This window comes from Lampris incognitus, chromosome 6 (genome assembly GCF_029633865.1).
Source record: "Lampris incognitus isolate fLamInc1 chromosome 6, fLamInc1.hap2, whole genome shotgun sequence".
NCBI lineage: Eukaryota > Metazoa > Chordata > Actinopteri > Lampriformes > Lampridae > Lampris > Lampris incognitus.
This window is the reverse complement of record NC_079216.1, coordinates 19,282,601-19,296,477: the sequence shown is the minus strand read 5'-3', so window position 1 is coordinate 19,296,477 and position 13,877 is coordinate 19,282,601. Positions and strand designations below refer to the sequence as shown.

The 13,877-nt window shown below is 46.0% G+C and overlaps 1 protein-coding gene across 1 annotated transcript; it reads left to right on the top strand.

Annotated features, from left to right (window-relative positions):
- Window positions 1-11,725: 11,725 nt before the first annotated feature.
- Window positions 11,726-13,609, top strand: snx20 (sorting nexin 20; the record flags this gene model as incomplete). The annotated part of the gene is made up of 2 exons (XM_056282633.1): window positions 11,726-11,872; window positions 12,370-13,609. Coding segments are annotated over 2 exons (819 nt in total), but the record flags the coding sequence as incomplete, so codon positions are not given.
- Between the last annotated feature and the right edge of the window lie 268 nt (window positions 13,610-13,877).

The following is a 13,877-nucleotide window of genomic DNA, read 5'->3' as shown; positions in this document are numbered from 1 at the left end:
TTTTTGCACATGTGAGCAGATATCATATCAGCCATAGATAGACGACAGATAGAAAATGTAGCTGATATTGAAAAATCCTACCGGTGGCTAGAAAAGGCCGGACTGAAGGACTGCACAGACCATAGCAGCACAAGAACAAGCACTCGGGACCAGATCGGTTGAGGCAGGGGTCTACCACACCAGACAAGACCCAAGATGCAGGCTGTGCGTGCAAAGATGCAGGGTGTAAAATGCTAGCAGGGAAAGTGTAAACTAAATGGCAGCGATAGTGTACAGGAAACTATACTGAATACAGGGTGGAAGTCCCCCAGTCCAAATGGGAGCCACTGCCAAAGGTGGTTGAGCATGGCAGAGCTAATCATTGGATGGCAGGCGGGGGCGGGGACACACACACACACACACACACACACACACACACACACACACACACACACACACACACACACACACACACACACACACACCTAGGGACAATTTAGTACGGCCGATTCACCTGATCTACATGTCTTTGGACTGTGGGAGGAAACCGGAACACCCGGAGGAAACCCACGCAAACACGGGGAGAACATGCAAACTCCACACAGAGGACGACCCGGGACGAACCCCCGGGGCTCGAACTTCAGGACCTTCTTGCTGTGAGGCGACCACGTTAACCACTGCACCACCGTGCCGCCCGATTATGCAGTATACATATTCGTTTATTTTTTCTATGGTCTCCTCCATTAGAATTAATTCCAATCCTAATTCTAAGATTAACCCTAATCCTACGTCCTATCTAAAACGACCATGGGCAGTCAAAATGACCGCCGGCTTTTAAACTCTATATATTCTGTCAAGATAAATACCCAATTGAGATATTAATGCATTGAATAGCCTGTGTCTGTTAGGGAAACGACTGGCGCCAATATTAACATTTTAACAACTATAATACTATTTTTAAACAATTTTAACTTCAGAGAGACATGGTCGAGCTTGTTTAGCAAAATTGAAAAAGTGAAAATATTACCTGAAAAACAAAACAGAAAACGCATATTGCTAATCTAACAAACGTAACAAGGCCTATAAAATGTGAAATGTAAAAAAAGAACTGAAAATAAATATTAATACAGTCCCAAACAATGACCGAAAACTCTATATTCTGTCAAGATAAATTTGTGATATGAATGCATTACATATGTTAATATGTCTGTTATGAAACTAACTGACACCAAAATTAATATTTCAACAACTTTTAATACTATTTTTCAAACAATTTAAAATGGCTGATGTCCAACACCTGTAAATACTGCAACGCGTCGGTAATAGTCATGGTGCGTCTGTAACGGCGTCTGTAACCAGACATGTTGGCAATAATCAAAAATCATATTTAGACTATTACTCTGCACTGGAGAACGCCAGTTTTTTTTTTTCTAGAACAGAGCAATGAACTTCACAAAGCAAACGATGCGACCAAAACACGTCATAAATAGACATGACGCACACGATCACGCACAAATTACAAAGCGGTCATTTTGACCACTCATGGTCGTTTTAGATAGATCTCATAACTTTGTGTGTGTGTGTGTGTGTGTGTGTGTGTGTGTGTGTGTGTGTGTGTGTGTGTGTGTGTGTGTAATTGATCTAAAACTAATTACTAATGATAAATGCAAATATATGCAATTTTAGGAGAATTCGGGGGGCGGCAGGTCTGTATCTTTTCTTTTCTTTTTTTTCCACAAAGTTATTAAACTTTGAGACTCCAAAACGGTCATAATGACCGTCTTCGTTAAAGAAGTGAGGACCGGTTAAAATGTGGCCAAAATGTCCTCACTCTGATGGGGGGGAACAAATTGGCCCTCACAAAGGCAGAAGTACAAGAACACCAAGCCCGTAGCTGGGGGGGGGGGGGTTCGAACGAACCTCCCCACACAGCAAAAGGTCTACAATTTCAGGTAGTTTTTTTAAAGTGTGTCCCCCTTTTAAATAACGATGTGCAATTCTAAATTAATCTAAAAAATAAAAAAACACTGAAGCCCCTAACATTGTTAAAAGCACCACATTAGAGCATAGTTTCTTCCAAGTGGACTAGCCCTACTTCCTTCCTCAATCAAACAGAGCGTCGAGTCACGCATAGCTTACTGTAACGGAGCCAGCTAGCCGGCTGGTGATGGCTAAACTAAACCATCCTGAAATTAACCTCAAAATGGGTCGAAAGGAGCAAGATGTTTGAAAGAGGAAGCAATCTGCAGCCTCACTTTCTCAAAACTTTGGACAGATGTTCAGAAAAAAAGCCAAACAGGCAAAGTTTATTAACTAGTTAGCATAGCTAAGGTTTGCTGGCGTTAGTTAGTAGCTAGTTATGAACATATAGTAGCGGATTCGGGGGGCAGTCTGGGAGACCGTCGCCACAGCCGGGACACGAACCGGTGTCTCCCACTCCGCGAGCGACAACGTTAACCAGTCGACTAAATGGTCCGACCCCTTAGTCAAGGACCAACGTGTCTACTTATCCATGCATGCTACACTGCCCCCCCCCTCCTTCAGCATATCAGCTCCCTCATGCCTCTGGGCGCACGCGCTTCCGATGACCTCACGGTCTCACCCTCCCACTTCTGACACCAATGTAGCGAATTCGGGGGGCAGTCTGCGAGACCGTCGCCAAAGCCGGGATGCGCACCCGTTGCTGTTCTCGAGTCTCCAACCGGCTACATCAGAACAGTGGCGTCTGGAGAGAGCATCAGCATTGTTGTGTCGGCTGCCTCTCCGGTGCTCCGTGGTGAAGGTAAATCCCTGCAAGGCTTCTATCCATCTGGCGATGCATGGTCTGTCCTCAGTAGGAAGTCATTTCCATACAGGTAAGGCTTAAACTGCTTTACGGCCTGTACCACTGCCAGGAGTTCTCTCCGAGTCACACAATAGTTCCTTTCTTCCTTGCTCAAGGCTCTACTGTAATAAGCCACCACTCTTTCCCCTTCCCCACTGGGCTGCGACAGGACTGCTCCCACACCTACATCACTGGCGTCAGTGTCAAGTATGAATGGCCGCTGCCTGTCTGGGAGGGCTAGCACTGGTGCCTGGGTCACGGCTTTCTGGAGTATCTGAAAGGAGCTCTCACATGCTTCATTCCAGTGGAACCGTCGTCCCTTCTCGGTGAGCTGGTGGAGCGGACGGGCTCTGTCTGCAAAGGCGCGGACGAACCGACGGTAGTATGATGCCAGTCCCAGAAAACTCCTCACTTGCTTTCCCAAGGTGGGCGTTGGCAAATCCCTGTCTGCAGTGACCTTGTCAGGGTCTGTGGACACACCTCCGGGCCCCACCACATGTCCAAGGAACCTTGTCTCCCGCTGCAATAGATTGCATTTTCTTGGATTCAGTCGTAGGTTGGCTGCCTTGATGCGTTCGAGCACCAGTCGGAGGTTGGAGAGAGCCTCTGTAAACGTAGCTGCATGCACCAGGAGGTCATCCAGGTACACCATGCAGGCAGAGCGAGGGATGGGGCCAAGGACACGCTCCATGAGGCGTCAAATGTGGCCGGGCTATTACATAAGCCAAATGGCATGACTGTGAATTGCCAGAGTCCTCGGCCAATGGTGAAGGTGGTCTTTGCACGGGATTCTGGGGCCATCTCTACCTGTCAGTACCCACTTCTTAGATCCAGGGAGCTGAACCATTGGGAACCTGCCACACAGTCCAGGGCCTCGTCGATGCGGGGGAGTGGGTATGAGTCTTTCCAGGTCAGGTTGTTGAGTCGCCGATAGTCCACACAAAATCGGAGGGAACCATCCTTCTTGGTAACCAGCACAGCAGGGGACGCCCACGGGCTATCTGAGGGTTCAATGATGCCTGCAGCTGCCATCTCCTGGATCTTTGCTTCTGCCTCTTGAAACTTCATCAGAGGGAGACGGCGAGCTCTCTGGCAGACTGGGTCCGCATTACCAGTGTCAATGTGGTGCTGTACAAGATCCGCACGGCCACACTCCAGATCACTCGAAGTGAAGAGGCGCCTGTTCTCTATCAGCAGGTTCTGTACCTGCTCCCCCTCCTCTTGGCTCAAACCCTTCATGCACTTTTGGGACAGTTCTTCCAGTGCAGAAGCCGTTTCTGGTGATGTATCTTCCCATGGGCCTGAAGCCAAGCACAAGTTTCGTGGTCCACCTGTATTGCCCCCCGGATTGCTGCGTACAGTAATGGCATTCAGCATTTGGTTGCCCACCTCCAGCTGTGGTCTGGCTGCCCGTACCACCGCACCAATGGCTCTCAAGGCAACCAGTCCAAGGATACAGCCCTCTTGTATGTTTGCTTGCCAAAATTCTTGCTGTACCTCCATTTCTCCCATCTTAAGGGTCAGTTTACTTCTCTCCTCCATTCTAGCACACTGACCGGTAACTGTCTCCATCTTTACTTCTGTCGGCATCCACTGTACTTCTTCTCCTAGGACCCCTGGTCTCGCCAAGCTGATGGTGGACCCGGTGTCGACCAGGGCAATGCAGGTATTGCCATTCAGCTGACAGGAGACATGGAGGCTGAAGCCAGCGCCAATCCGCCCAACGACTCTGGGACTGTTACTCAGGGGGGAGGTTGTGTGGGCCGGCCAGTCCCCCTCTAGGCCGACCCTTGGTCGTTTTCCCAGTTCAGAAGTGGCGGCTACTTGGGTGACAGGCCTCTGTACTTGTTGGTAGAAGTGTCTTTTTGTCTTCTGACACTATATTCTTTGGTGCCCTGGTTTCCCACAGCCCCAGCACAGAAATGGCTCTGCTCTTCGTGCTGCCAGGACGGATGTGCGTGGCTCCTCCTCACTTTCCTGTAGTGCCTGCACATGATGGTGCAGTGTTGGGGCCGCTCCTTTTTCCGTCATAATGGCCTCCACCTCCTCTGCAGCGCCTCTTCAATGGTGAGTGGCTTGGCAAGCCGCACCTGTTGCCTGAGGTGAGGTGGCTGTAGAGCCCGTAGGAAGAAGTCCAGGGCCAGGCATTGGGTGGCAGATTGGGGCATATCGGGAATACACACGGCTCACCAGGTGTTGAATGTCAGCCACCAAGGTACCCAACTTCTCCTGGCCATGTCTCTGTCTTGAATGGAGTTGATCCCGGAGGCTGATTAGTGATTGGGTGTTGCCAAACCGGTGACCCAGGGCAGTGGTTAGCGCCCCCAGTGATAGATCTCCAGCTGCCAGGTCTAGGAGTGCCTGCCTTGCTTCTCCCTCCAGGGCTGCTTCTAGGTTGACTACTTGCTGGTTTTCTGTCCATCTCATCACCCTAGCAATCAGGTTGAACTGTGCAAGGAATCCCTCCCAGCTGGAGCTCCCGTCGTAGCGCCCCAACTTCACCGAGTGAGTGTTTGGGCCTGGCCAGGGGTTGGAACGCGAAGTGCAGGGACGGGACTGGGGAAGGATGGCCTCGTGTCCTCTTGTTCGTTGCCATGGGTCAGTAGAGTTGGTGAGTCTTGTGCTAGAACCATATCTGCAAGGTGTGTTCAACTCTCCAGTAGTGGCAGATGGGGCAGTGAGTAACTTGGGTTGAAGCTCCCTCTCTGTAGATCGTGTCCAGCTTGCTGCTGGGGTTTCCCCCTGGTGGCACACTCTCCAATCGTGCCCAACTTGCTCCTGATGGCCGCCGCTGGTGGCTCTCTCTCCACAGATCTTGTCCAACTTGCTTCTAGAATGGGGATTGATGATCAATGCTCCATTCACACAATGGCATAAGAAAACATTGGTAATCGGCAACCATTCAACAAGACCATCTCACTTACGTAGCTGCAGTTGAAATTGATTGAAATGATTGCTTCTCCAGTCAGTCGACAAACCTGAGACCCAAATATCAGTCCTGATGGATAGCAGGAAAGAAGCCAGCATCAAAGAAAACAGGCACACACTCAAGTCTGTAGCAGAGACTGTACTTCACTGTGGTCGCCAGTGTATTGCACTTAGAGGTACAACTGAGCAGCAGCATTCTACTGGCAACCCTGGAAAATTCTTGGCCCTGATGAATCTACTTGCAAACCATGATGAGATGCTGAAGCAGCACATGGCAAAGCCAAAGCTCAGAAATGCCACCTACCTCTCACCCCAAACCCAAAATGAGATGATTGACGTGATAGGAAAGCGAATGATTCAGGCCCAGCTTGCGGAAGAGGTCAAAAATGCACAGATCTATACAATCATGGTGGATGAGGTGACATCCCATAATGTAGAGCTGATGCCAATGTGTGTAAGATTTGTGGACAAAGACTTACACTACCGTTCAAAAGTTTGGGATCACCCAAACAATTTCGTGTTTTCCATGAAAAGTCACACTTATTCACCACCATATGTTGTGAAATGAATAGAAAATAGAGTCAAGACATTGACAAGGTTAGAAATAATGATTTGTATTTGAAATAAGATTTTTTTTACATCAAACTTTGCTTTCGTCAAAGAATCCTCCATTTGCAGCAATTACAGCATTGCAGACCTTTGGCATTCTAGCTGTTAATTTGTTGAGGTAATCTGGAGAAATTGCACCCCACGCTTCCAGAAGCAGCTCCCACAAGTTGGATTGGTTGGATGGGCACTTCTTTGAGCAGATTGAGTTTCTGGAGCATCACATTTGTGGGGTCAATTAAACGCTCAAAATGGCCAGAAAAAGAGAACTTTCATCTGAAACTCGACAGTCTATTCTTGTTCTTAGAAATGAAGGCTATTCCATGCGAGAAATTGCTAAGAAATTGAAGATTTCCTACACCGGTGTGTACTACTCCCTTCAGAGGACAGCACAAACAGGCTCTAACCAGAGTAGAAAAAGAAGTGGGAGGCCGCGTTGCACAACTGAGCAAGAAGATAAGTACATTAGAGTCTCTAGTTTGAGAAACAGACGCCTCTCACAGGTCCCCAACTGGCATCTTCATTAAATAGTACCTGTTAGAGCCTGTTTGTGCTGTCCTCTGAAGGGAGTAGTACACACCGGTGTAGGAAATCTTCAATTTCTTAGCAATTTCTCGTATGGAATAGCCTTCATTTCTAAGAACAAGAATAGACTGTCGAGTTTCAGATGAAAGTTCTCTTTTTCTGGCCATTTTGAGCGTTTAATTGACCCCACAAATGTGATGCTCCAGAAACTCAATCTGCTCAAAGAAGTGCCCATCCAACCAATCCAACTTGTGGGAGCTGCTTCTGGAAGCGTGGGGTGCAATTTCTCCAGATTACCTCAACAAATTAACAGCTAGAATGCCAAAGGTCTGCAATGCTGTAATTGCTGCAAATGGAGGATTCTTTGACGAAAGCAAAGTTTGATGTAAAAAAAATCTTATTTCAAATACAAATCATTATTTCTAACCTTGTCAATGTCTTGACTCTATTTTCTATTCATTTCACAACATATGGTGGTGAATAAGTGTGACTTTTCATGGAAAACACAAAATTGTTTGGGTGATCCCAAACTTTTGAACGGTAGTGTAAATATCAGGGAAGAACTGCTAGAGATTTGTTCTCTACCATGAATCACAGGCCGTCACATCGCAACTACAATTAAGGATGTGATGAGTCACCTAAGCATAGAAATTGTCGAGGTGATTGTCGAGGACAGGGTTATGACGGTGCTAGCAACATGAGCAGCAAAAATGTCGGTGTCCAGGCTCTGATCAAGAAGGATGCACCTAAGGCAGTGTACATGCACTGCAATAGACATTGCCTGAACCTTGTCATTGCACGCTTCTGTGCTCTCCTAATTGTGCGCAACATGATTGGCAAGATGAAGTCTGTCATCATAGTCTTTACCTACAGTCCGAAGAGGGAACACCTACTCAGGGAGGTTGTAAATAAGGACGCATACTCTGCTGGAAAGAGGAAACCCCTCATTGACATATCTTGCACAGGATGGGCAGAAAGACACAATGCCTATACAGCCACTTTTATAGTGCCTTCGTCTTCATTGTTAAGGCTCTAGAAGTCATGGCACTTGGTCTTTATACAGAAGAGTACAGCCAAGATGTCACCACTGGATGGGAGGGCAATTACAAAGCAGAGGCCTATGGTCTCTGGTCTGGGCCCCAAAACTTCGGTTTCTTCATGGTCTACCAAGTTTTATCCCAACTTGCAGGCATAACATTGAAGCTGCAAAGAACCTCAATTGACATTGTCGAGGCATTTAGCATAGTAGATGAGGTGAAGAATATCTGCAAGGAGCTACGTGAGACAATTGAGGATGACTTCAACCAGATCTACGAGCAAGCAATCAGGATGGCTGCTCAGGTCAATGTGGAGCCTACCAGTCAACCAATGTCTTCTGGAAGGCAGACACACAGGGGAAATGCACCTGCTGAAATTGTGCAGGACTACAATCGTCACAACATGGCTATACCCTTCCTAGACCATGTAATCTTGGAATTCAAATCCAGATTTAGTCCACTATCTGTTACAGCATCAAGGCTCCTGGGCCTAATTCCGTCTGTACAGTGCCACTCAGATGTGACAGTGGACATCTCTGAAGCAGCTCACCTTTACCAAGATGACTTACCTTCACCAGAACTGATTGACCAGAAACTGAAAAGCTGGAAACTGAAGTGACAAAACAAGTCATCAGAAGAACAAAGGCCAACTTTATGTGCTGAGGCAATCAAAGAATGTGATGCGCTGATCTACCCAAACATCTTCAAGCTTCTCAAAATAGCTTGTACTCTTCCAGTCACCTCCCATGAGTGTGACTGGTCAAACAAATGACTGCTTGTCATCCCTGGCCCTCATCCGCACACACTATGATATTGCAGTGGACCTAGATGAAGCTGTCAACACTTTCTCCAAACTGCACCCAAGGAAATTAGAACTGACCAGTGTTCTCATTCCATAAGTGTCAAGACAAAGACATGGACATGGACAGCAACAAGAGAGGCATTGACAGAGAGTAGAAGAGAGACAAGTGGGGATGATGAGAGGAGATGAGAGACATCAACAGAGAATACAAGGTGAGGAGGAGCAGAATAGAGGGAGGACAGAGACAGACAAATACATGGACAGCAAAAAGACAGGAGAGGCATTGACAGAGATCACCAAAAAAAGCTAGAGGAGAAGAGAGAGAGAGAGAGAGAGAGAGAGAGAGAGAGAGAGAGAGAGAGAGAGAGAGAGAGAGAGAGAGAGAGAGAGAGAGAGAGAGAGAGAGAGACTGTCCAGAAGGGATAGACAGCAGCATGAGAGGAGATGAGAAAAGACATTAACAGACATGGAACATGAGAGAAGAGACACTGGGAGAGAGGAGAGGAGAGGAGAGGAGAGAGACAGCAACAGAGAATACAAGAAGAGGAGGAGCAAAATAGAGGGAGGAGAGAGACAGACAAATACATGCACAGCAAAAAGAGAGGCGAGGCATTGACACAGATGACAAAAAAAGCTAGAGGAGAGGAGAGAGAGACTGTCCAGAAGAGATAGACAGCAACATGAGAGGAGAGGAGGAAAGACATTAACAGACATAGAACAGGAGAAGAGAGACACTAGGAGAGAGGAGAGGAGAGAGACTGTCCAGAAGAGATAGACAGCAACATGAGAGGAGAGGAGGAAAGACATTAACAGACATAGAACAGGAGAGGAGAGGACACTAGGAGAGAGGAGAGGAGAGAGACAGCAACAGAGGAAGTGAATGGAGAGGAAAGAGACAGACTTGACATGTAGCAGAAGAGAGGGAGAAACAACAATGATAAAGAGGAGAGACAAGAGAAGAGAGGAGTGGAGAGAGAACAAAGAGATTTGTATGATGTGTTTATTTAAGGGACAGTGCATATTAATGATTTATAATCAAATGTAACATGCCAGATTTAGCCACCAGACTAATTTTCATCTGTTGTCCATTGGCAGGTTGATGTCACAGAAAGAGAATGTGAGAAAGAGGAAAGAGAGACCAGGCCATTACAGAGACAATAGTAGGCTGAGTAGTTGGACTGATAAGTGTGTGTGTGTGTGTGGGGGGGGGGGGTATCTGATTTTGGTAAGCAATGATTTTGAGTTATTAAATATGTCAATATTTGGAGCTGTTGAGTAGTGTAGGTCATTTGGCAATAGCCTACATTATATTCCATTATATTTTGAATTGCCACCCTGGTGCTCACATTTTGTGTTTTCCTTTACATATAAAGGCATTTCCACCATAAATTGATGCAGAAAAGGCTAACATTGATGCAGAAAAATTCACCAGAACCCCCCACTTTAGAAAAAATATCAGAAGGTCCACTTTTTCAGAAAAAAGAACCAGCCCTTCCACCAGGCTGGCTACGGGCCTGAACACACACACACATAAACACAACTTCCACATGCTGTTGTCAAGTTTCACTTCCTTAAAACGCTTTTAGTCTTCCTCTTCATTCACTCTTGCTGGATTGTCTCACAGAGAAGCTTCCTTCTTCCTGCCATGCTCAATTTGTAAGGTTCAGCTTGTAGGTCAGACTAAATCCAGAGTTCTCAGGACGGACTGTCATTTGAGGTGTCCTCTACGAGTAAAATCTTACAAAACCAAGTTGCTAAGTACAGGAGACGAGGTAAGAGCTGTTTTATAAAATGTGACGTACTCTGTAAAGCGTTTACCTAAATGCAAACAATGCAGCAGAAATCAAGAAGATTTAGATAACACCCAAGCCAGCATAAGCAGAGCCGGACAGGCTTTGATAAAATTCCTTCATTTATAAAAATGTGATACTTGGTCGCTGTAGAGGAACAACGAGTGGATTTTGTCAACGTTTCTGTGACTGTAAAATTGGTTTTGATATTGATGTTGAATAATATTGATAGTTGAATGCAATCCACCTGCCCCCTACTACTGAAATCAGAGCCATTTGTGTCTGATACAGGGTCGACCCCCCACCCCTTCCCCCAATACTACTGTTTAAAATAAAAAATTGAAAGGTACATTATTGTAAGGTTACGATAGAGTTCAAGACTAAATAATGTTCTGCTATCAGTTATTCTTAAAATGGAGAACGCATGGGTAATATGACGTGTAAGTCAACGTATAGTAGTTACACGGGTTTGACCGCTTTGCTTGAGTTCCGAGGGGGTGTTCCTGGTGGCAGTGTTGTTGGTGGGGGACGCGCGGGAGCGAGAGCGGGTGCAGTATAAACGAGTGGTACACAGAGTGGACATCTGTCGGTACCGTGCCGTTTGGCCGGAGAAATAATAAATAAGTCACCGGAACCCGATTGTAATACGAGTGGTTTATCTTCGCCCCGGAGACTGTGAGGAAGAGTGTTTATAGTGTCGAACCACAGGATTACATTAGTACTAAATGTATAGTTAAACTACTTTGAAGGTCGCTAACGTCCTTAGAAAATACAATGTGCGGGTAACGGCTGTCCTACCGTGTACAGGCTTAGTGAAACTGGTTGTTCCCACCGCTGGGCTTTGCTGCCACCTACTGGTTATCCTAAATACTCTGTTTCATTCGCCATGTTCTTCAGGGGGCAACTGCATGCAATGGCAGAAGAGGCCAACCAGGGAAACAGTGACAACCCAACTCAAATGGACGCAACCGTAAGGCATTATGACCCTGGAAAAACTGCTGAGACTCTGGTCCCAGGTTCTGAATTTATCTTAAACAATCAAACAAACAAAAATAAATCTCACAAATTGTACACGGCAAATATTGAACACTGAGTTTAACGTAGGCTACACAATTCTATTTGACTTTTTTTCCCTTCTGTCTGTATGAACGTGTGTGTGTGTGTGTGTGTGTGTGTGTGTGTGTGTGTGTGTGTGTGTGTGTGTGTGTGTGTGTGTGTGTGTGTGTGTGTGTGTGTAGGTGAAGGCCCCAGCTGCTCCTGTTTGACCACCAAAGAGCTTCAGCAGAATCTGAGGGATGTGAAGCAGGGACAAAAGACCATCAAACTGTTGTTTGAAATCCCTTCATCACGCATTATTGGACATGTTCTGTCCAAATATGTGGTGAGATTCACTAAACATTACAAGCTGTAATGTAATATAATTCTGTCACAATCTAACACTCATCTGCTTATGTCTAAAGAACCTTAGACTGGTCTGAGTGCATGGTTTTTTGAAATTGTTAAAAGTTGAAAGTCTCCAGTGAGTGCAGCTGTAACATAGCACCATTGTTGAGCTCCACATGATATCCAAATGAATTGAATCAAGTGCAACTGGACTTGGTATAACCATGACCTGGATGAATGAGAACATTCACAGACATGTTGCTTCACATGATAAGATCTTCGCTACTTCCCAGTTGCAAAACCACAGCTCATAGTCTTTTTCATATGAATTTAATGTGATAAACACATTGTTGGGATAATGCAGACTTGTGTACTTGTGTATACTTTGGACTATCGAAGAACAGTCTTCCAAACTCTTGACAGTGTTCCTTTCTCATAAGTTCCAAGACACTTGGTTTAACTTGAGTTAATATCCAATGTCCTTGTGTTTCCTAGGTGTACCAGATCATAGTCATTCGCACTGGGAGCTACGACCCCAAGCATGGATTTGTGGAGCGTCGCTACAGTGACTTTGTCCACCTCCACCAGCAGCTTGTTGAGGAGTTCAGTGAGGAACTTGAGGACATCACAGTACCACGCAAACTTCTCACCGGGAATTTCAACACAGACAGCATCTCAGACCGCCGTTTGGCTCTCCAGGACTACCTTGCCAAACTCTATGCAGTGCGCTGTGTCCGATACTCACATCGTTTCCAGGCATTTTTCACTGAGCAGGAGCAGATGCATGCACACGGCCTGCTGCGGGCAGGCCAGTTCAGAGCATCCCAGGTGCAGCTGCAGACTGTTCTAGACATCCAGGAGAAGCTGGCGCCATGGCAGAGCCCCGCCCTGCTCGTTCCAACGCTGTGTGCCCTTGCTGTGTGCCACTATGACCTGGAGGAACCAGGAGAAGCTTTCACTATCGCCCGAAGGGCACTGCTGCCAGTGAGGCGCTATGGGCTCAAGGAGTACAGGGCGCCACTGCTGGATCTCTTGGTGAACTTGGGCTACCAGCTGGGACATCCCGTGGCTCAGTTACAGGAAGAACTGACATTGTTTCGAGATGCAGAGAGGGGGCTGGTGACTGTTTGCTCTCTGAAGGAGTTGGTGGTGCAAAAGTTCACCTAGGAGCAGGGATGTAGTGGTGGCTAAACGCGTAAATGGCGTTTATGCACCTCCTGCATTTCAGAAATAGCATTTACTCACCTCTTAATAGCATATACGGACCTCTCTCACTCTCAATAGAGTTTACACAACTTTAAAATTTGCTAGAGTTAGCGTTTCCTATTGTTTTACCAGGACAAGAATCAGAATTAACCTTATTGACCATCCCAGTGTGCATGCACACAAGGAATGGAGATACACAGCAGCTTCTACCACTTGCAGACATCACTCACACAGAAAACAAACAACAACAAAAAAAGCCGTAGTATATTCAAAATTGCGCTGCATTTTCAGCATTTATGGCATCTGTGATCAACCACAGAGAAAAGTCAATTGTTTATTTACTTGAAGTTCATATAGAGTTAAATCAATATGATGGTTAACTTTTGTTTGCGCCTATAGTAAAATGAACGAGTTGTTACTGTATTGGAACGGTTTCCTTTATTTCTAGAGCCTCCCTGCCACTAGGGGCATAGTTCCATTATATTGAGTCTTGCCTTCTAGAGGCATATAGTACTATATTTCCAGCTACTCTCTTTTCCTGTGACAACAAAGAAAATGATGGTGTGTCTTCAGTGCAGCAATGTTCATGCTCCATCATTAGCCATCACCTAGTTTCTACCCCTTTGAGTGGCAATATCTGTAAGTAAAGCTATTATCCATCATTGCTAAAATCTTTATTTTGAAGTATTTTTTACATATTTGCTACAGTTTGTATAATTTTGGTAACATGTATGACAGCACATTTTAATGATGGCATTCAGGCAATACTTTTGATGCTAGTGTAACCTATTTTTCTG